Here is a 24,898-nt window from a genome sequence, read left to right as displayed (position 1 = left end):
TTTTTGCTTTGATCAAAAGAGTTCTATGATTTTCTTTTTTCAGTCCAAATTCCAATTCTTACCAGCTAAGTTAAATAATGGTCTGAATTATTCATATTAAGAGAATCTTGATATTTCCCACATTAAGTTAGTAAGTTTGAAAAATAATAATAGGGTACAGAGTAGAGAAAAATTATCCCCCCACAGGTATTTATTTACAGAAGATTACTCAATATCTGTCTTTGGATAGACAAATATTTTAATCTGAGTTTGGGTTTGAGTTGGGTACAGTTGTACAAAGCTGTCTTTCATTTTAAAGACACAATGGCTTTAGAAAATTTTTCATGTAAATGTTGCAGCTATAGCCTCTGCTGAGATCAAACAGGTATTTCTATACAATTTCATCTGTGTATAATTGGATAAATTCCATCCCCCCTTTACAATAGTCTCAAGAAGAGATTTCAAATAGCAACCTGAGAATAAGATTAGCCTGTAAAATCACCTTTGATTCAATCATGCTGAACAGTGCAATTAGTTTATTTTAGTACACATTCTCTAAAATTATGATTCCCTTGAACATTCTGGGTAGAATGTTTGAATTTATGGAAACACGAAAAACAATAACATTCAGGGGTTGGAAATTAATACAATATATTTCCTCTTGTGTGGTCAAAGACTTTTCAGCATTGCCAATTCTAAAATGGAATGAAGTTTAAAGTTAAAATTGTACTTGGGAAAAACTAAGCCAACTAGATATTACAATTAACAATCAACAAGCTTGATTGTATCTACTGGTTAATTTGTGTGGATTCATTGGGGATAAGATGATCTGAAGTGGAAGATGAAGATACAAGTTTTCCATTGAGAATTACATCATTCTTGTCCTGCAGAATTGCAAATATTTTATTCTACTTGTCTTCTATAGGAGAACTTTGAAATCTTAATTTCCTCAATTCATCCATCTTTCACCAGTTGTTTTTTTAATAACATTTTCTCCCTTTCTCTGCTGGAAATATAGACTCCAACTTCTAGGTGCAATCTGAAGTGTGGCCCTGGATTCCAAAAGACAGCTCTTGAAAGCAAGCCCACGTGTTGCTATGCTTGTTCCCCGTGTCCTGAAGGGACAATTTCCAACCAGACAGGTGGGTTCCTAAAGATAAACTCTCCTTTCAAAGTAATAGACATTCTAATTTGTTAATCATAAACTGGTGTGCTTTGTATTTGGCAAAATAATAATTTCTGAATTGAAAAAACATTGCATTTATTCAGTCCTTTTAATTCAATGTACTTTGTGGTCATTCTTTTAATTAGAAGCATCCACTGGTTCAAGATACCCAAAATCTGTCGAAGCAGAACCCATCAGGATTTTACTACCATGGGAATCCTGAATAGGTCCCTGACCTTGCAGCCTAATTGGAATCTTCCCCATTCCTGCAGGAAAGCTTAATCTAAAACTTAGTTCTAAACTTATTCCCTCTTAAGGGAAAATTAATAGAAAAAATTTTAATTCTAAAAACTTTCCAAGCACAGATGCATCTGGTTTAAGAGCAGAAGTCTGGTCGCTGGATTTAGTCTTCATGAAAACATCCCTTGGCATAAGATTGGTCAGAGTTCTCAAGGGAGATTATTTGAAAGATTTGTTTTCTGGAGGATGGAGTCCCAACTCAAGAAAACTTGGCTCACAAAAAATTGAATAAAAATTGATCATCCTCAAACCTATCTCAGTGTCAAAGCTGATGAGACCTCATCCTGATTTGCTTTGTACTTGATATTGATCAATAAAATAGTGTGTTTGAAACCTTAAGCTTTGGGTTTTTTTTTAAGGGGGTGAACTTTTTGGTAGTTTTTCTTTCTAAATTTATTAAATCTTCCATTTTATTTACATAACACTCACTGTTTATGTCAGTCCTTTGGAATTCAATTTTTATTCTCATTTTACTTATATCGTTATGGTCAAGCCCAAAAAATAGACTATTTCTCACCTTATTTCAGTTAGCATTTCTTTTTTTCCAATCACAATAATTTTTCAGAACATAATGTGTAGTATTTATTATGAAGACTTTCTTTTTTATAATAATAGCTTGTCATTTGTCAAAATACATACAAAGATACTTTTAAACATTCATCCTTGCGAAAAAATACCTTGTGTTCTCAATTTTTCTCCCTCCTTCTTCATCTCTCTTCTTCCCTAGACAGCAAGTAATTCAATGCAGTTTAAACATGTGCATTTCTTCTCAAATATGTTGATATTTCATATCATTTTGATATGGAAATATGTTGATATTTCCATGTTTATTATGCTTCACAAGAAAATCAGACCAACAGGGAAAAAATAAGGAAAAAAACCAAGGAAAGAAATAATGGCAAAAAATGGTGGAAATACTATGTTGTGATCCACATTCAGTCCCCATAATCCTCTCTCTGAATGTAGCTGGCTGTCTCCATCACAAGTCTCATTGTTGAAAAAAGCCAAGTCTATCACAGTTGATCATCACATGGTATCTGTTTCAGGGTGCTGTGTTCTCTTGAGTCTACCTAGTTCCCTTTGCATCAGATCATGGAAATCTCTCCAGGCCTTTCTGAAATCAGCCTGCTGATTATTTCTTATAAAACAATAATATTCCATTACATTCATATACCATAATGTATTCAGCCACTCTCCCACTGGGAAATCCACTCTCATTCCAGTTCCTTGCCTCTACAAAAAGAACTGTTAAAATATTTTTATACATGTGGCTGCTTTTCTCTTTTTTATGATCTCTTTGGGATACAGACACAGTAGATCCACTGCTGGATGCAGAGTTTTGATAGCTTTTACCTCATAGTTCCAAATTGCTCTCCAGAATGGTTGGATCAATTTACAACTCCACCAAAAATATATTAGTGTCCCAGTTTTCCCACTTCCCTTCCACCATTTTTCATTATCTCTTCCTGTCATCTTAGCCAATCTGTGAGGTGTGAAGTGGCACTGCAGAGTTGTCTTAATTTGGATTTCTCTAATCAATAGTGATTTCGAGCATTTTTTTGTATGACTAAAAATGGTTTTAATTTCTTCTTCTGAAAATTGTTCATATTCTTGGACCATGTGCCAATTGGAGAATGGCTTGTAGATATAATCTTACATTCAAAGAAACACAACAAAAAATCTTTTTAACCTAATTTTTAAAACCAACTCTTGGCCTTCCTCTATGATTTCAATGTTTCATTTCTGTTCTTAAAGTATTGGATTATGTATAAAGGGACCATTTTGGAATCATTATAAGTGGTTTCAAATTAATGGATTGCAGGGAGTTTGAATTTTTGTTTAGCAAATCGATGATATGAAATAAATAATTTCAATACATTATTTTATCCATGTGTGGAAAAAACAAAGAAAATGAAATGTTTCTTTATTTTATTCAGCCTTTAGAATGTTCTTCCTTCTTACTTAGAAGGAGAAGTCCAAACGTGAGATGGAGCTCAAAATGAAAAACACTGTGCTTTATAGGAGACAAAAAATTGATCAGTCAGGGATATGGCATGATTTTACGATTGTTCATAGATGCAGAGCAGTGCCTGCAGTGCCCTGAAGATCAATATCCTAATAGGGAAAGAGATCATTGCCTCCCCAGGACTGTGACCTTCCTGGCCTATGAGGAACCTCTGGGAATGACTCTGGCCTGTGCAGCCATCTCCTTCTCCCTCCTTACTGTGCTGGTCCTGGGAGTCTTTGTGAAGCACAGGAATACCCCCATAGTCAAAGCCAATAACCGCAGTCTCAGCTACACTCTGCTGGTCTCCCTCGGCCTCTGCTTCCTCTGCTCCTTGCTCTTCATCGGCCATCCTACCACAGCCACCTGCCTGCTGCGCCAAACCACATTCGCAGTTGTCTTCACAGTGGCCGTTTCCTCCATTTTGGCTAAAACTATCACTGTGGTTCTGGCCTTCAAGGCCACCAAACCAGGGAGCAAGCTCCGCAGGTGGCTGGGATCCACAGCATCTTACTCTCTCATTTTCACCTGCACCCTCATCCAAATGTGTCTCTGTGGCATCTGGCTTGGGACATACCCCCCCTTCCTAGAGATGGACATCCACTCTGAACCTGGCTCCATTATCATCCAGTGCAATGAGGGCACTCTCCTCATCTTCTACTGTGTCTTAGGCTACATGGCCTTGCTGGCCTTGGCGAGCTTCACCATGGCTTTCCTGGCCAGGAACCTGCCGGACACTTTCAATGAAGCCAAGTTCCTGACCTTCAGCATGCTTGTGTTCTGCAGCATCTGGATCTCCTTCCTGCCCTCGTACCAGAGCTCCAAGGGCAAGGCCATCGTGGCCTTGGAAGTCTTTGCCATCTTGACCTCCAGTGCCGGGATTCTCACTTGCATCTTTGCTCCCAAGTGCTTTGTGATCCTTCTAAAATCAGAACCAAGTACTCTGGGGATACTTAAAAAGAAAGCTAGTCCCTGAGAAGCCAGATCTTCTCAAGCTCGCCAATCACAGTCAAGGAGCTCCTTTGATCTGAAGTCATAATAAAATGTTAAAGACATCTCATTCATTTGCCTCTGTTTTCTCTGATATTCACCTTTGGTTTTTATTTCAATATAATACTCTTTTGTAAGCATTCTATTGCCTGATTTAAGAATAAAAGTAGAATGGGATCACTTGTATTTTGAATTAGTTTACAGATATATGTGAGTGACATTTTTCAATATTGGTGGAAAATAATTGTGGAATTTATGTAAATGACTGTTTGGTTTCCAAGCCTCAACTTTAATAAGTCCATCCAGCATTCTGAATCATTGACGTGTTGCTTGGAAAATTAGAACTTTAATTTCCCCCCAGTTTGCTTGAATTATATCGTTAATAAATATTTTTGAGTGAATTGAACCTATCTATGATAGAAGATTTATGGGAGAATGGTAATTAATTTGCTGAGTTGAATGGTTTCTAACCAGTGAATATGGACTCGAAATTATTTAGCCAATCACTTTTCCATTAATTAATGTAGAGTGATCATTAGATCTAGAAATCTGTTCCAAAGCCTTATTATTTCTATCAAATACATCTTGTAACAATAGCTTGGGTATAAGTAGTTGATTGCCATGGAATAATAAAAATAATAATGCAGAAGTAATAATAGTCTTTTCTTTCTTCAAGAAATGGACTTCAACTAGAATATTTTAGTGGTCATATTATTTATTCATTGCATCACCTATTATTACAAACTAACACCTCTTTTGTTCTTCTGAGATCTTTGAATATATATCTGGATTTAGATACTTCTAAGGAAAATTGTTAGCTGAAATTCTGTGACTTGCTCTTAAAAAAAAAAAAAAAAAAACAACACCTCTACATCTACCACCAACAGGGCATAGGATACAGTATTTTATGTAAATGCCTAATGAATTTCTTCAAAAAAAAATTTACAAAAATTCCCCTGCCCAGATCTCTTCTTTCTTTCTTTCTTTTTCAAAATGAATATTCCATTCAAAAGCAACAGGAGATTCCCCAGGTTGATAATAGTGATATTTACAGGTCAGCGTTCTTCCAGAAAAAATATAAAAGAGAAGTGAAAATCTGAGGAAAGAAAGCACAAAAATTCAAAAACTGATTCCTAGACAATTCTTCTAGAAACTGTGTCTGAATTTAGTGTCCCCAACCTGGCACTCCAGACATTCTCAGAGCTCCTGGATCTGCTCTCCTCTCATTCCCAAATATGACACAAACCTATAAGTCCTTTATCTTCTACATATTTAGAAATGTTGGAACTCAGTCTTTTGTGCTTTTCTTAACAGAAAAGAAGTAGCATCTTCCTCCCAGACCAAGTGGAAGATATATCTTGCCATGAACTTTCTCCAGTTCCAAATTCTGTTTTCTAGGCCTGAAATTTCTCCATCCTCATTTGCCTGGGAAAAACTTAATTGTCTTACTTTCAAAAGCAGGCTCATATGATTTCCCACCCCTGGGTCAATGAGTTAAATTTAACAAATCAAGGACTTCCTGAGGATGAAGAAGAGTTCAAAATGTGTCTATCACATTTTGTAGATGATGTGATTTTGTGCCTGGGAAATTCTAGAAAGTCCACTTAAAAACAAGTTGAAATAATGAGTCATTTCAGCATAATGTCAGGAGAGGAGATAAATCCATACAAATCATTAACTTTTCTGTTTGTTAATCACCAAATGATGTAGGAAGTCCGAGAAAGACAAATTTCTGGTAATAACATTATAGACAGTACAAAACATCTGAGAGTCTGAGGAAACTCTTCCCACAAATACAGAAAGATCTAAGTAACTGCATAAATGTTAATTAATCATGATTATATCAACCAATATAATTCAGTGAAGAGAATACTTAATTTATTTATTAATTTATTATTATTTATATTTATTTATTTATGAAGCAAACTTTGGTAGTTTGATTGACATGGTAGTAAATAAATAAAGGCTACACTAGGAAAGTCAGTTTAGAGATTACCAAATATTTAAATATCTAATACTATTTAAACTCAATTCATCTAAAGAAATGTCTGGTCTGGAATGTGAAGGGAAATGTGAAAGAAAATGTGAAAACCACGTATTTTAAATCAGCCGGAGTCAGGAATTCAGGTTAAGGGAAAAATCTTCAATCTTTATTCTCCGTAGAAGTGAAGAACGATTGCAATAGCAATATGGGCAGACAGGAAGCCAACTAGCAAAGGGGGATTGGAGGGGAAGGGCAGTCATGATAGCAATGTGAGCAGTTGTGTCAAGATGCTAGCCAGCAGTCTCTCTTTCTGCTTCCCCTTCCACTCCCCTGCCTCCACCCTCCAAAATGGTCATTTCCTATACAACACATCAGGACTTTCACAAAGAGTGGGCAGGGGCCATTCTTTCTCCAAGCATATATATTAATAGATTATGGTTCAATTACTATTTAGCCTCACATGCTTGGGACCTCAGTGCATCAACTCAAGCCTCAGCCCATTATCTCCCGCTTTCTTTTGTTTTAGAACACAGGTGGCCATGCCATCCCTGACTCCTCAGGGAGGTCAGAGACCCCAAGGGGAGGTGATCACACCCTCCCTGACTTCTCAGGAAGGGATGTGAAAGCACTAAAAAGGAGATAATCACACCCTCCCTGACATCTCAGGAAGGCAGATGAAAAGCACCAAAGGGAAGTGGGGGTTGCTAGCGGGTTTCTGGACTGAAGGGTCTTATTAGAAACAGGTATGCACAAACCCATCAGCATGGGACATATTACACAAGCCCATAGCAATAACGCAGAGGTTATTAGTGATGTCTCTCCCCATAGTCAGTGCAGGCTTGATGTGGTGTAACAAACATGAATTGTACACGCAAGTAATGGTACAAGAAACAATATAAATCAACATGGTGTTGTAAAAGATTGCCAGAAGTCCTAGGAGGAGAGTATGTAAACAGCAGTCACACATACGCCTTCTTCAGCAGCCAAGAGATAATCCAAAATCAATCTATTGTCCATTGCTTCACATATCAGGGAATCCAATGATCCCCCCATGTTTTTGAAGTCCTGCAAAAGTCTTTTTATGTGTTAGGGAATCCAATGATTCCAGCAGATTTTGAAGTCCTATGACAGTCTTATCATTTCTCAGAAAATCCAATGATTCCTGAGGGCTTTCAAGTCTTATGTCTCAAAGAATCCAATGATTCCTGAAGGTTTTCAAGTCCTACAACAATCTTATGTCTCAAAGAATCCAATGATTCCTGAGGGTTTTCAAGCCCTACGACAATCTTATCATGTCTCAGAGAATCCAATGATTCCTGAGGGTTTTCAAGTCCTACAACTATCTTAACATGTCTCAGGGAATCCACTGATTCCTGAGGGTTTTGAAGTCCAACAATTTTCTATGTCCATGAGTCAAACGCCATAACTGCCACGCCCTTTCAATGGTGAGCACAATCAGCAACAGAACCACCCAATATTTCTTGGGTCTTCTCCTTCATTTCAAGGGTCTGCTCCGTCTCTCTGCGATGGACAAGGCAAATATGGCCATCTGATTCCTTCTCCTCCTGTAAAAATACAAGCAAACCCTCTTCTCCAAGCAGTTAACCTGGCGATTATCTAAAGATAATGGAGCTGTTTGCACTGGAAACTGCCCTGTTGTGTTAAAAGATCTGTAACCTTCCCAACTGTAATCCTGATTGCTTTTTTGTTCATTGATGACATCAGAGTCCTGAATTTCTAAAGACTCTCTGGGTGCAACCTCAGTTGCTATCATGCCCCACCTATCTTTTGATTGATACCTTGGAGCTGGGCCCTGCCTCTCATTTCCCTGGGTCAATCTACATTCAGAGGCCCAGTGAAAGCCTCAGTTACATTTTGGACATGGGGTTTTAGGTTTTATTCTCTCAGCCTGTCTTCTCATTCTATCTCCATATCTACAATGAGCTCTCAAATGTCCAATTTTTCAACACTGAAATCATTTACGAGTTTCTCTAGAATTCCTTTGCCAAGAAGGACCCTGTCTTCCCATATTGACAACTTGGGAAGTCTGCATCATAGCCTGGCTATAAAAGGCATTTGTGCCCACTGTGACACAGTGTCTTATGAGCTCCTCTAAAGGAGCATCCTTGTGCAGTCCTAGTATAATTCTTCTGCAAACCTCATTAGCATTTTCCTTAGCAAGTTGCCTTATCAAAATGTCTGTTACTGCATTTTCCCCATTTGTTCTTGTGATAGCTGTCTGCAAACATCCCACAAAGTCAGCAAAGGGTTCATTTGGCCCTTGTGTTATTTTTGTGAAGGCCCCACCCTTGTCATCTTTATTGTGGAGGTAAGGCCATGCTTTGATAGCATTAGCAGCAATTTGCTCATATGCTGCTATAGAATAATTAATCTGTACTGCGACATCTGCATAGGAACCTATACCTGTTAGAAGATCACGGGTGATTGCAGCATGAATTCCACTTTGACTATTTTGTTGGGCTTGCATCCTACAGAGCTCATTATATTCAGAACACCACAAGTAGTTTTGTCCAGGTTCTAGGCATATCCTTGTTATAGATTTCCAATCATTAGGGGTCAAGATTTCAAAAGACAAATTCTGTAATAATATCTTAACATAAGCTGATGTAGCCCCATAAAGAGTGCAAGCCTTTTTCAGGTCTTTGAGGATTTCTATATCAAAAGGAGCATATTTTCTACTTTCTTGACCTGAAGAATTAAACTGTTGAATTACAGGAAAAATGTGGTGTTGAAATTCCAATACATTTCTCCTTTCTGCTTTGGCCTTAATTAGTCCCTTTTGCAATCTAGTCATAGGAGCAGCTGGATGCTGGAGGGGAGGTGCTGATGCTGTCACTGCCCCCTTCCCCCACTACTCCTCTTCCCTCCATCTCGGAGGATGGAGTTGATGGAGGAGAGTCAATTACCTGCTCCTTAGGTGGGGCTGAAGCTGCCTCAGATTCACCACACCCTTGAGCCTCACTTAAGTCTCCATGCCCTGTGGGGATATGTTCATTAATCTCTTCTTTGTCTTCCTCCTTTACAGGTTTCCCCATTTGGCTATTCCTAGAGTTTTTTCCCTTTTCTTCTATAACTTATATGGTTTCTTAAGGCCAATTGTATTATATTGTATAAATAGAATGCCTTGATAGAAATTGAATGAGGACCATTTTCGTTGTAATATGCGAAGAGCTGTTGCCCAATTAAGATCCAATTATCTGGAGAGATTTGCTCTTTCTCTAAGAACCAAGGGGAGGTGCGTTTTAATGTACACAGAAGTCTAGCTGTCTGTTCCCAAGTTACAAGTAGCCCTTGATCTTCTATCAGCTTAAGCATGCTTTCTATAGCGCCACTCCTGGGTGGGAGTGGGAGTGGGGGGGGGGAGATGGAGAATCTTTAGCTAAGATCTGTCCCATTTCAGCCAAAAAAGTTTATTAGTTTAGTCTTTAAGAAAATAAGTTCCCTGTTTGTTTATTATACTCACCTAAGTTCCTGGTCACTGGAGACTTCTTCAGTGAAAGTAGGATTCTTGGTTCCCACAGTTGGGAGCCAAATGTGATGACCATGTATTTAAAATCAGCCGAGGTCAGGAATTCAGGTTAAGGGGAAAATCTTCAATCTTTATTCTCAGTAGAGGTGAAGAAGGATTGCGATAGCAATATGGGCAGACAGGAAGCCAGCTAGCAGAGGGGGATTGGAAGTGAAGGGTGATTGTGATCGCAATGTGAGCAGCTGTATCAAGACACCAGCCAGCAGTCTCTCTTTCCGCTTCCTTTTCCACTCCCTTTGCCTCCACCCACCAAAATCGTCATTTCCTATACAACACATCAGGACTTGCACAAAGAGTGGGCAGGGGTCATTCTTTCTCCAAGCATATATATTAATAGAGTATGGTCCAATTACTATTTAGCCTCACATGCTTGGGACCTCAGTGCATCAACTCAAGCCTCATCCCATTACAGAAAATGTCAAGAGAAAAGGGAAAAATTGAAATTCACAAACCTCAAACCATATTATCAACTGCAGCCATTGAAATCATTTGACATTTTTTAACAATAAATATGTAAATCAATGACAGGGAAAGGGAGACCCAAATTCATTTGAATTTAGTAAAACTTAGCTTTTGAGAGATGAATATAAAGAATTCTGAGCCCTCCAGAATTGATGGGTCAGGAATTGTGGGTCAGGAAAAGACTTTTGACAGCCTCTGGGACAGTCGATGGCAAATATATCAATTGTTCCAGAAATCATTTGAGGTCATTCACTAGAAAGTCAAACATTAAAGAAGAATTTTTAAATATCAGTGTATACAATAAAAAGATGGAACTCACTGGAACAGATGCTGTTATAGAGCAATATTGTAGGTGAAAAGAAAAGTACATGGAAGAGAAGAAGATGGATGGACAGTATAATGAAGACAAAGCAGAACTTGGGCAATCTTTGAGAGAAAATGGAAGAGGGAAGGAATTGGTGTACTGTGGTCTGAGTCACAGAATGAGACACAACTGTATAACAATAACAATTTCCACCACAATAGCAATAGTATTATGGACAAAGTAATTGAACAAACTTTTAACAAGTTTCTTAAGACAAGATCCCCTCAACTAGTTACCTTTACAAGTGGATCCTGCATTGTGGGATTTTGTTGTTGTTGTTGTTGTCCTTTTCTTGCTGGTGGGATTTTTTTTCTGTTTGGGCAGGGTTGGGGGTGTTTGATTTTAGTTTTTGCAAGGCCAATTGAGGTTAAATGATTTTTCTAGGGTCATACAATTAGAAAATGTCTGAGGCCATGTTTAAACTCAGGCATATGAAGTTCCCTGGTTCCAGGATTATGGTGGCCCCTTGCTGTATTTTTATTATTGTATTTTATTAGTAGAAGAAATGACACTTTAAACATGAGGAGGTAGGGAGTCTTAGGGAGCCTACCTCATCAGCTCCTTTTCCTGTTCATTTCAGGTACAACAGAGTTGAAACTGCTACTGAGTCATGTGCCTATTAATCCTGATTTTGTCCATGGAGTCGTGTAGTGAGTAAGATTGGGAGAGACAGTTAAGTTGTCATGCTGGAAATTTTCCTTTTATTTGCAACCCAGTTGGTGTTAAGTGACTTGCCAGACCTACACAGCTAGGTAGTGGTAAATGTCTTAAACACATTGGAACTGGAGTACTTGTGATTCCAAGAGCAGTGCTCTATCCACTGTACCATTTAGCTGTCTCCTATAAGTGAATTCTATTACAATTCTCTAGAACAATTCACCACACTATTATATAAAGCATTTGAAAAAATGGATTAAAAAGTAGCTATAAAGATGAGTTTTATGACCCACATATAATAAAGATGACAATACTACATAAATTAATCTATTTATTTAGCCCTATCCCAATCAGACTCCCAAGAAACTATTTTAATGATCTAGAAAAAATAACAACAAAGTTTAAAGGGAAAAACAAAAAGTCAAGAATTTCAAGGGAATTAATGAAAAAGACATCAAATGAAGGTGGCCTAGCTATACCAGATCTAAAATTATATTATAAAGCAGCGGTTACCAAAACCATTTGGTACTGGCTAAGAAATAGACCAGTTAATCAGTGGATTCAAAGGACAAAACATTCAATAATTTTAATAATCTAGTATTTTACAAACCCAAAGACCACAGCTTCTGGGATAAGAACTCACTGACAAAAATTGCTGGGAAAATTGGAAATTAGTATGGCAGAAACCAGGCATTGACCCATACTTAACACTGTACACCAAGATAAGATCAAACTGGTTTCATGACCTAGGTATAAAGAATGGGATTATAAATAAATCAGAAGAGCATAGGATAGTTTACCTCACCGACTCGTGGAAGAGGAAGGAATTTATGACCAAAGAAGAACTAGAGATCATTATTGATCACAAAATAGAAAAAAATTGATTATAGCAAATTGAAAAGTTTTTGTACAAAAAAAACTAATGCAGACAAGATTAGAAAGGGAGTAACAAACTGGGAAAACATTTTCACAGTCAAAGGTGCTGATAAAGGACTCATTTCCAAAAGATATATGGAATTGACACTAATTTATAAGAAATCAAGCCATTCTCCAATTGATAAATGGTCAAAGGATACAAACAGACAATTCTCAGACAAAAAAATTGAAACTATTTCTAGCCATATGAAAAGATGCTCCAAATCATTATTAATCAGAGAAATGCAAATTAAGATGACTCTCAGATACCACTACATACCTGTCAAATTGGCTAGAATGACAAGGAAAGATAATGCGGGATGCTGGAGGGGATGTGGGAAAACTGGGACACTGAAACATTGTTGGTGGAATTGTGAATACATCCAGCCATTCTGGAGAGGATTTGAAACTATGCTCAAAAAGCTATCAAAGTGTCCATACTCTTTGACCCAGCAGTGTTACTACTGGGCTTATATCCCAAAGAGATTTTAAAGAAGGGAAAGGGATCGGTATGTGCCAAAATGTTTATGGTAGCCTTCTTTGTAGTGGCCAGAAATTGGAAACTGAGTGGATGCTCGTCAATTGGAGAATGGCTGAATAAACTGTAGTATATGAATGTTATGAAATATTATTGTTCTGTAAGAAATGACCAGTAGGATGAATACAGAGAGGATTGGAGAGACTTACATGAACTGATGTTGAGTGAAATGAGCAGGACCAGAAGATCATTATATACTTCAACAACAATACTATATGACAATCAATTATGATGGACATGGCCCTCTTCAACAATGAGATGAACCAAATCAGTTCCAATAGAGCAGTAATGAACTGAACCAGCTACACCCAGAGAAAGAACTCTGGGAGATGACTATGAATCACTACATAGAATTCCCAATTCCTCTATTTTTATCCACCTGCATTTTTGATTTCCTTCACAGGCTAATTGTAAACTATTTCCAAGTCTGCTTCTTTTTGTACAGCAAAATAATAGTTTGGACATATATACTTATATTGTATGTAATTTATACATTAGCATATTTAACATGCATTTGTCAACCTGCTATCTGGGGGAGGGAGTGGGAAGAAGGAGGGGAAAATTGGAACAAAAGGTTTAGCAATTGTCAATGCTGTAAAATTACCCATGCATATAACTTGTAAATAAAAAGCTATAATAAAAAAAAAAAAGAAAAAAGAAAAAAAAGGGAAAAAAACAAAACAAAAGAATATTTAAGTACTTATATTATTTATTCCCATTATTACCAACTATCACCTCTTTTGTTTTTCTGAGCTCTTTGAATGTACTCTCTGGGTTTAGATACTTTAAAGGGAAATTGATGGCTGAAATTCTGTGACATTCTTTTAAAAAAAAACACACTACTATAACTACCAACAACAGGGTATAGGATGTAGTATTTTTTGAGAACGCACCAATATTTCTTCAATAAAGAAAAGATTTCCAAAAATTCCCCTGCCTAGATCTCTGTTCTTTCTTTTTTTTTTTCTTTTTTAAAATGAATCACCATTCAAAAGCAATAGGAGATTCCTCAGGCTGATAATAGAGAAATTTATAAGTCAGTGCTCTTCTAGAAATAATATAAAACAAAAGTAAAACTCTGAAGAGAAGAAAGACAAAAATTCAAGAACTGATTCCCAGGTAATTCTAGAAACTGTGTCTAAATTTAGTGTCCCCAACCTGGCACTCCAGACATTCTCAGAACTCTTGGATGTCCTCTCCTCTCATTCCCAAATATGCCACAAACCTACAATTCCTTTGCCTTCTACACATTTCAAAACTTTGGAACTCAGTCCTTTGTGCTTTCTTGACAGGAAACGAGTGGAAGATATGTCCTGCCATGAACTCCTACTTTCTCCAGTTCCAAATTCTCTATTCTAGGCCAGAAAATTCTCCAGCCCCATTAGTCTGGGAAAACCTTAATTGTCTTACTTTCAGAAGGAGACCCATAGGATTTCCCATCTCTATGTTAATGAGTTAAGTATAACAAATCAAGGACTTCCTGAGGATCAAGAAGAGGACAAAATGTGTCTATCGCTTTTTACAGATGATGTGATTTTTTCCCTAGGAAACTCTAAAAAGTCAACTTAAAGACAAGTTGAAATAATGAATCATTTCAGCAAAATAGCAGGATAGGAGATAAATCCATAGAAATCACTAACAATTCTGTTTGTCAATCACCAAATGATGTAGGAAGCCAGCGAAAGGCAAATTTTTGTTAATTACATTATAGAATGTACAAAACATTTGAGAGTCTGAGAAAACTCCTCACACAAATACAGAAAGAATTAAGTAACTGGATAAATTTTAATTGTTCATGATTAGACCAACCAAGATAATTCAATAAAGAGAACACTTAAATTAATTCACTTATAATGTGATATTACCAGAATATGAAGTGAATTTGGGCAGTTTGATTGATATGTGTATAAGTAAAGGCCACACTAGGAAAGTCAGTTTAGAGATTATCAAATATTCAAATATCTAATACTATTTAAACTCAGTTCATCTGAAGAAATATTTGATCTGGAATGTGAAGGGAAATGTGAAAGAAAATGTCAAGAGAAAAGGAAAGAAATGAAATTCACAAACCTCAAACCATATAATCAACTATAAAAATTGAAATGTTTGATATTTGTTAACAATAAAAAAGTAAATCAATGACATAGGAAAAGGGAGACCCAAATTGAATTGAACTTGGTAAAACTCGGCTTTTAAGGGTTGAATGTAAAGAAGTCTGAGCCCTCCAGAATTAACACTTTGGAATTTTGGGTCCGGAAAAGACTTTTGACAGTCCCTGGGACAGTAAATGATAAATATATCAGTTGTTCCAGAAATCAATTGAGATTATTCACTAGAAGGTCAAATATTGAAGCAGAATCTTTAAAAAATCTGTGTACACAATGGAAAGATGGAACTCACAGGGAAAGATGCTGATATAGAACAATATTTTAGGTGAAAAGAAAAGTACATGGGAGAGAAGAAGATGGATGGTTAGTATCATGGAGATAAAGTAGAACTTGGGCAGTCCTTGAGAGATAATGGAGGAGAGAAGGAGTTGGTGTACTGTGGTCTGAGTCACAGAATGAGACACAACTGTATAACAATAACAATAATCACCACAACAGCAACAGTATCATGGACAAAGTAATTGAACTAACTTTTAACAATTTTAACAAGATCACCTCAACTAGCTACATTTACAAGTGAATCCTGCTTTGTGGGTTTTTGTTGTTGTCCTTTTGTTGTTGGTGGGTGTTTTTCTGTTTGGGCAGGAGGCAGAGTTGTTTGTTTTTAGTTTTTGAGAGGCCAGTTAAGATTAAATGACTGGTCTAGTGTCATACAACTAGAAAATGCCTGAGGCCACGTTTGAAGTCAGGCATGTGAATCTTGCTGTTTCCAGGATTATGGTGGCCCCTTGCTGCATTTTTATTACTGTATTGTATTTTATTAGTGGAAAAAATGACACTTTAAACATGAGGAGGTAGGGAGACTTAGGGAGCCTCCTCATCAGCTCCTTTTCCTGTTCATTTCAGGTACAATGCAGTTGAAACTGCTACTGGGTCATGCGTCTATTTATCCTGATTTTGTCCATGAAGTCCTGTAAGGAGCAAGATTGGGAGAGGCAGTTGTCATGTTGAAAATGTTCCTTTTAATTGCAACCCAGTTGATGTTAAGTGACTTGCCAGAGCCACACAGCTGGGACATGGTAAGTGTCTAGGATTGAACTCAGGTCCTTGTGACTCCAAGAGCAGTGCTCTATCCATTGTACCATTCAGCTGTCTCCTATAAGTCAATTCTCTTATAATTCTTTAGGACAATTTGCCACAATATTATATAATGAATTTGAAAAAAAAAGGATTAAAAAGTAGCTTAAAAAAGGGGTTTTATGACACAAATATCATTTTGATCCCACAACTAGACAGAGTAAAGAAAGATTTAAAAAACAAAGATTAATAAAAAGATCATCATACCAAAGTTCATTAATTTTTTCAGTGACATATGAATGAAATTTCCAAAGTATCATTTTATGGAGATTAAAACAAAATCACATAGAAATCATCTGGAACAACAAAAGCCAAGAGTATTCAGACAATCCAAAAGGGAAAAAAAAAACTATGAAACCTAGTTTTGCAACAGCATATTATAAACTAGATGACAAAGTAGTAGTGGCTAAGAAATAAAGTACTAGCTCAGAGGAATAGATTAAAGACACAATACACATATTGTATGTATTACACAATACACACTAAGGACATTGGTAATCCAGTCTTTGATAAATCTAAAGACCCTAGCTTTCAGATTCAATGCACCATTTGAGAAAAATTGTAGGCAAAATTGCAAGGCAGTTTAGCAGAACTAGTTAAAGACCACCATAATACACCGAATATTAAGGTAACATTAAAAAAAGGAAGTGATTTAGACATAAAGGGAATTAATATACTTAAATTGAAGGAGCATGAAAGAATAGACCTGTCAGATCTATGGATAAGGGAAGAATTTGTGACCAAACAAGAGATAAAAAGGATGACAGGAAACCTAATTAAAAAAAAAAAAAACTACAGGAAAATCAAAAATGATTTGCATAACACATAACTAAAATGGGAAGAAAAGCAACAGACTAACATATATATACATATATTTGTGTTTATGTATATATTTGCACCAAATGTCTTTGAAGAACATCTCATTCATAAATAAATAGGGAACTGAACCAAATGTAGGAATATAAAAAGTATTCCCTAGTTAATAAATTGACAGAAGATATAAATAGGCAATTTTCAGGAAAAATAAATTAAAATTATTGCTCGTTACCTGAAAAATTATTTAAATTATTATTAATTAGTGAAATAAATATTAAAATAATTCTGAGAAATCATATTTCAATTTCCTACCCAACATATACAACTTTTTTTGGTGTGTGTGTGTGTGTGTGTGTGTGTGTGTGTGTGTAGGAGTGTATCTAAAAAAATAAAAGTTGACTTTTCCGAGCTCCATATAATATTTTTCTTTACTATCTTCAAGAGTTAGATCAATTTTCAAATCCCTGTCTATTCTACCTATTCTTGGGACTTTTACAGATCAGGAATTGGCTTAAGTATTTGACTTAATTTCTCATTATAGATATTTACTTAGAAATACATATAATGTTTAATAAATAATTTGAATTCACACTGATTTTCATTAGATTAGCTTAAAATTTTCTGGATTAAGTGTTTTTAAGAAATTTAAATTGTTATAAAAATTGAATGAGAATGATAGTGGAAAAAATGCCAAAATAAATGTGGCCTAAAGAACAAAGTATTGGGAAAAGACTCTTCAGCTTAGAACAAGTATGAAAAAAATTCTTTGAAAATTAGAAGGCAAAAAAGAATAATTTCTCAATGACACTAATGAATTTGAAAATAAAACTAATAAATATAAAATTAGAAAAAATATATATTACAAAACAATTAACCTTTAAGATATTGATGAAAGAAGGCTTAAGCATCATTAGTACACCATAAAACTGACTAAAATGGTTTCTGGACATTGCAATCAGCCAAAATGGCAGAACAAAGAGAACAGTAGAGCAAAGTTCTTCTAGTATGTCCCTTCAAATATCATTAGAATAATCCCTCAAATTAAATTGCCCATTGGCCTGGTCAATGAAAACTTAGAGTTAGGGATTTTTTTCCAGCCTATACCAGTTTGATCCTGGGCTGGGGACTGACCCAAAAAGAAGCCTCACCAAGTGTGGATCCAGGATATACCTGTGACTGAGCCTATAGCAGGTATAGGATCTCAGAACTCAGGTCTGTAAGAATATCTTGCCTTTTCTCTTTGTGAAATTGCAATCAAATTTCTGCCCAGGTTTATTTTTTTTTTGCAGTTTTCTTGAAGATGTTTTCAAATCATACTCTGTGTCTGAAATTATGTCCTGAATAATCCTTTCAAAATAATTGCTCTTTCTGAAAATATTCTTTTTTTATCATTCCTTCTTACCATCTAACAATTCACTTTTGATTTTAAGATCTGTTCTTAAGGAGGGAATTTCTAGGTTGAGCTAGCATGTAAAAGATAAAATAGTATTTTGGGCATTTCAGATCCCATCAAAGCTACGAAGGCTCCAGAGACAGAAAACAAGCAAGGAAGTTCCCAAACTTTTTATTTATTAAGTTTGGAATTTAAGATGAAGTTCACAGGTGCAGAATTGCTGGGCTAATTGGTCCTTGGAGAAACTCACTCTCAGACTCTGGTCAAAATATTTGTTTGACTTGCACCCAAGAGATGAGAAGAACCACTTTCCCTTATTCATCTGCATGGAACTACATGAATAATATCCTGGAGGCAAAAATGTCAAATAAATATGTTCTGCTCACTCAAACTTTTGCCTTTATCCCAAATAGAGGCCCATTTCATGTCTCACATTCTGCTTTCCGAAGGAGAAGAGAATATACAAAGCTTGAGAATCAATTAAAAAAGACAAATGTTTAGCAATAGAGCATGTGTCTATAGATGCAAGAACTAGGGCCTCCAATCACCTTATACTCCCCTAATCCTTAGCTCTTTAGAGATCTGAAATATTGACCATGGGCTTGGGGAACCTGAGACTCTCATCCTCTATACTTTTTGTATTTCTGATTTTGCAGATTTTCTTATCTGAGTACCAGATGGTCAAGAATCCTTGTCACATAGAAAGACGTTTCAATCCCATGTATAGAAAAGAAGGAGATCTAATCATTGCTGGATTCCTCTCCCTTTTTGTGAAGGTAGAGATTCAAGCGAACCAATTTTTCTTCAGAACGTGTCCCTTCGACAGTTATGCACAACCAACGTAAGTAGTTACTTTCCCACCCTCCCTAATATATGCAATATTAATCCATATTTTTTATTGACTACTTTGTTGGTAGAGTTGTGCTTTCTTTATTCTCAGAACTTTGGTTAAAGCAAAGATGTGGGTTCAAAAATGATTAGAAATCTTATATTCAAGAAGTTGATAAATGAAAAGTGTTGTTAATGTGCAGTGCAGCAAACAAAGAGAGACTATTCACCCCTATTCTATATGGCATTATAAACCAGCACAGATTCATCTCCACTGAGGACAAAAACTCACCCAGTACAAGGAGAGATGAAACACATTAGGGAGGTCCTATACTCAAAATTGGAGTTTAGGTGTCAAAACTATATTCTCTAAGAATGGACATGGTTAAGACCTGATTACTTGTTCCAAATAGGGGAGGAAATGTTCACAGTTGTGCTCATATGTGATGAAAATCTCAAGGTCATTTATGGATGCTTGACTTGGGTGAGATTTGGGTAAAGATATTTCTGAATCATAACAACATGAAATGGGGAAGGGGAAATCTAACATTCATTATCTTAGGCATCAGAAAACAGAACAAATTCAGAATACTGCATTCGGTTCAGTTTTATCTAATCCAAAGCTTCAAACTTTATCTTCCCAACAGAGAGCTGCTAAAGAAAAGGAATGACATGGCTTATCTTTATTTAAAAACTTTGATGGGTATTAGGACCATTTGATCTAAATGATTCCATATTGATGTTTACCAATATCAGAATAATATGACAGCACATCCAAAATACTAAACAATATGAACTTTACAATGTCAACAAGTGCCACGTATCTCAAACTCCTGACAAGATCCAATACTTGCACTGAGGTTTTTCATCATTTTATTCTAGGAAATATAAAGTATAGGACAATTTTTTAAATTTGTTTTCCCTTGCCATTTTTGTGACATTTTTAAATAAAGCCAAAGGGACCGCCAAACCACTTTCTATGCTCCACACCCCAGATCTCATTTTCATGCTTTTGTCAATGCTGTCCCCCATTGTAGGAATGGAATCTCTCCTAAGTTCCATGTCTCACAATTCCTCTTCTCATTTAAAATTCAACTCACTTGATCTAAAGATGTTCCTGCTCTCCCTGAGCTATTGATGACTTTCTCCAAATCATATTTTATCATCTTTGTTCCAAATATCTGTTTCAGATAGTGATACATTTTCTTTTCTGGCCAAAAGAAAAGAGCTGTTTTTTTCTTCTCTCTTTGTCTTTCTATCCCTATGACTTGCAAATGCGTGAAGTCTAGTAGGAGATCTCATAAATTCTAGTAAGCTCATTGGCATGAATTCTTAAACATTTCAACATCTGCTCCTTGGGAACTCTAGTTTCTGTTTTCCCATTTACTACATTAAGTTGCAGATCATTTCTTTTGCTATTCTTCTTTATTATCATTTCCATCTCTCTTGACAGTGGTGATCAGTCTCTTCTCCTTGGTATTCTATTCTCTCTAGATTTTAGGGACTATTTTTTTCTCCTTTTTGGTTTCTTGTTTTTTTTTTTTTTTTTTTTTGGTTCTCCTCCTTTTTTTGTTTTTTTTGTTTCTTGTTTTCTTGTTCCTCCTTCTTTTGATGGAGCCTTTTGAGATCACACTGTGCAGCTGTAGTTATACCTCATCAATGTGTCTAATCCATTCCACTACTTCCTTTGGTTATCTTATCAGTTCCCATGATTTACTTAGTAGCTCTATGTGGATGTTTTTCAGATTTTTCTATCTTGATCTAAACTCTCTGATGTCCTTACAACTGATATCATCAATAGCCTCTCAGATATCTTGAACTAAATGCCCAGGAGACATCTTAAGTTCAGTATATCCAAAATATAAAGCGTTATTTTTTATCGCTAACCTCTCCATACTCCTATTTTCCCTGTTACTGTAGAAGGCAATACCATCCTTTGATGCCCTTTAGCCCTCAGCCTAGGACTGACCCTAAATTCTCCCTTATCCTTCACCACATCTATTCATGATTGTCCCAAGGCCTATCTCCTTCAGCTTGGCAATGGCTCTTACATATAGAGCTCCCTGGCTGGCTCTCTCTTTTTCTCCCACAGTCACTGGGCCTCTCTGTTTCTGTTTTTCTTTCTTTGTGTCTCTATCAATTTTCTATCTTTCTGTCTCTGATTATAAGCTGTCTTTCCCCTTAAAATATCATCATTGTGGAGATAAGACTTTTTTTTCCTGCTTTTTGTATCCTAACTACTTAGGACAGTACTTAGCCCAGAGCAGTGCTTAATAAGGGTTAATTGATTGATTATCTGGTTCTCCATAATCCATCTTCAAAGAGAGGAAGAATATTTCCTTGCTTGAATAAGGGAGAAGGATAGACTTCAAGGCCAATGAATATGCTGTGAAAATCTCAGTTTTGAATATCTTCCTGCTTTGACTAAAGTAGTTATTTCAGCTAGAGTCAAGTTAGTACTGAATCTTGAATCTTTCAGTATTACCCATGACATGGTCATAAAATCTTTTGAAATATATGTGTTCCACTTACGATCCAGTATATAATTTTAAAAATCATTATAAGGCATCTAGCAGATATATTACCAATAAAATCATGTATTATTAGCTAACATATTTTGCATGGTAATCTCCTCATTGCAATTTGAGAAACGGAAGTCCTTTCTATTTTTCTTGAAGATAATCAGTCAGCCAGTCAGAATCCTTTTTTCAAAATGAGACATATTCTAATGTCTAAAGTATATCCATCATTTGTGTGTTAGTGTGTGTATGTGTGTGTGTGAATGTGTTTGTGTCTTAATGTGTGTGGTCTTGAAAGAATCTTACAGGATATAGTTCAAGTCTGTCATATTACAATTGTGGACACTGACACTCATGGTGGTGAAATGATGTGCTCAGGACCACAATTTTAATCAATTTTGGGGGCAGGATTTAGGATAGGAATTTCTGACTCCATATCTGAAACTCTTCCTACTATGAAAATTTGCTGTTTCTTTGAATATAGAGTTTTTCTTATTTTTTTTTCAATTTTCCCTCTCACTTTAGGGCAATGTTCAAACAATATCACAATTTCCTTGCTCTTCAGTATGCTGTTGATGAGATCAACAAGAACCCCTATTTGTTGCCCAACATAACTTTGGGATATCAGTTACTCAATAACTTCCATCTGGAGAAACTAGCTGTGGAGAGCTCCTTAATATGGCTATCAGGGAGAGGTCCCATTATCCCCAATTATAGCTGTGACAAACAGTCCAATTCTGTGGCTGTCATTGGAGGGACGTCAGCTACACTTTCCATGGCCATGGCCACCATTCTCGAACTGTATAAAGTTCCACAGGTAAGAGAAACCAATACAGTCACTCATTTTCAATGTCATCTTTATATTTAAAGCAGCAAATTCTTTATAAACTGTTATGATGTAGTATCAATAAGTCAATAACCAATTATTAAGAAGTCCTCCAACATGTTCTGAAAAAATGTGATACAAAAAAAGGAGGAGATGGTCCTTTCCATTTGGGAAATCATTCTGCATGCTAGGTGAGGTCATGGCCTGATGATTTTGAGCCAAGGAAAAATCTAAAGATGACTATCCTTGTAATTCACCTTTTTATACTTGTATAGAACTCTGAAGATTTTAGATAGAAGAAAAGATTTCTTTTTTCTCACTTCCAAAAATTCCCATGGAGAGGTCTCTCTTCCTTTCCATTTTGAAATTTATTTCTGTATTTTCCCTAAAAGCATGAAGCACTACTACTTGTCTTCATCAGTATGTACTAATAAAGAGCATCCAATTCTCTGTTTACTGAGATGTTCCAATCAGGGAATTCCTTGGGAAATATACCTAATAGTGATTGTAGGGCCTATAACATATTGGGATTGCTTTGGATTTCTGCAGTGCTGAGAACCAAGCGTTTCATAAATGATCTTCACACATTCTTGCTGTTATTTTGAACAATGTATTCCTTGTTCTGCTTGTTTTGCTCAGCATCAGTTCAGGTAAATCTTTCCAGGTCTTTCTATAGTTAATATAGGTGTTAATATACCAAACGGTAAAGATAGCTTTGTACTATTTTTGGTGTAATTTAAATTGCTCTTCAAACTGGTTGAATTAGTTCACAATTCCACCAAAAGCCTTAGTATCCCTATTTTCTACATCCCCTCTCTTACGTTTGTCTTTTATTCCTTCTCTCCTTTCAGCCACTTTAATACCTTTATGTTAGTATTTCAGTTTAATTTACATTTCTTTAAGCAATGAGAGGATACTCACCAAGCATATTATAGTGAGAACCATAGATAATTTATTTAAAAATGTATTTGCTTTCTCACTGGGGGTATAAGAAAAAGCCTTTTCATAATTTCTCTACTGAATGAAAAAAATTGCCATGAATGTGTGTCATATTTTATACATTTTAATACGCATCCAAACTTATTATATTATATACTATAGGATGGAAAAGTACTGTTGTCCTATCTTCCCACTTTATGGTATGAAGCATGTTGGAATTTGGCAATATAATATCTCTCTTTTTTTTTAGTTTATTTGTTTTTAAAATACATTATTTCTGAATCATGTTTGGAGAAAAAAATCAGAGCAAAAGGGGAAAACAATGGGAAAGATTTAAAAACAGAAAAAAGAAGTGAACATAGCAAGTATTGGTTTACATTTAGTTTCCTTAGATTTTTTTTCTGGATGCAGATAGGATTTTATGTCAAAGTCTATTGGTGTAATGCTGCTGATATAGTTTTCTGGAGGTCTTTGGGCAGTCTTCCTTTCAGCAGAGTAATCACTACAAGAATAGTCCGGTATTAAAGTCCAAAAGTATTTATTGTCTTCTTCACTAGGGGCTCCACTATTTTTCTAGATGGCCTTCAGACAGGAGCTGGACTCAGTGAAAGAAATGCAGGAGGCCAGGCCAGCCAACATGAGATGGAGTTGAAGTTGGTCCAGTCCTTGCTGGCAGTTATATACTCCATTATCATAGATGTGAATCTTGTGGACTAAGTACATGTACTGAATTAAAGAACTATTAAGCACCATGCTAAACCTAGATAACCATTGTCTTTATCAATTCCACCGATTTAGCACCTTGTAAGAATCCTTTTTTCAAGTTCAGAGTTCTGGCCTATAACATATTGGAATTGCTTTGGATTTCTGAAGTGCTGAGAACCAAGTGTTTCATAAATGATCTTCACACATTCTTGCTCTTATTGTGAACAACATATTCCTTGTTCTGCTTGTTTTGCTCAGCATCAGTTCATGTAAATCTTTCCAGGTCTTTCTATAGTCAGCTTTTTCATCATCCTTTTTATAGGACAATAATATTCCATTACCTTCCTGTACCAAAGTTTATTCAGCCATTCCCCAGGTGATGGGAATGCACTCTTTTTTCAATTCTTTGTTACCACAAAAAGAACTGCTGCAAACATTTTTTTGCAGATGTAGGCCCTTTTCCCTCCATTATAATTTTTTCATATAGACCCAGTAATGGTACTGCTGGGTCAAAGGACATGCAATGTTATATAGTCCATTGGGCATAGTACAGATTACTCTCCAGCATAGTTGGATAAGTTTACAACTCCACAACTAAAGCATAAATAACCCAGTTTTCCCACTTCCCCTGCAACACTTATCATTATCTTTTCCTGTCACCTTAGCCAATCTGAGAGGTGTGAGATGGTACTGTAGAACTTTTCTAATTTTCAATTCT

General features: G+C 36.1%; 1 protein-coding gene across 1 annotated transcript in view; it reads left to right on the top strand.

The window, feature by feature from the left end:
• Positions 1–24,127, top strand: part of LOC127541680 (vomeronasal type-2 receptor 26-like) — a 57,842-nt gene extending 33,715 nt beyond the window's left edge. Inside the window, exons 5-10 of the mRNA XM_051966896.1 lie at positions 998–1,121; positions 3,521–4,387; positions 15,107–15,192; positions 19,020–19,204; positions 22,236–22,527; positions 24,053–24,127. Of these exons, the coding sequence (XP_051822856.1) occupies positions 998–1,121; positions 3,521–4,387; positions 15,107–15,192; positions 19,020–19,204; positions 22,236–22,527; positions 24,053–24,127 (1,629 nt within the window). The remainder of the gene's footprint in view (positions 1–997; positions 1,122–3,520; positions 4,388–15,106; positions 15,193–19,019; positions 19,205–22,235; positions 22,528–24,052) is intronic.
• The last annotated feature ends 771 nt before the right edge of the window (positions 24,128–24,898 follow it).

Source organism: Antechinus flavipes, chromosome 6 (assembly GCF_016432865.1).
Source record: "Antechinus flavipes isolate AdamAnt ecotype Samford, QLD, Australia chromosome 6, AdamAnt_v2, whole genome shotgun sequence".
NCBI classification, from domain to species: Eukaryota; Metazoa; Chordata; class Mammalia; order Dasyuromorphia; family Dasyuridae; genus Antechinus; species Antechinus flavipes.
The sequence above is the reverse complement of the archived record's forward strand: the minus strand, read 5'-3'. Positions and strand labels throughout refer to the sequence as shown.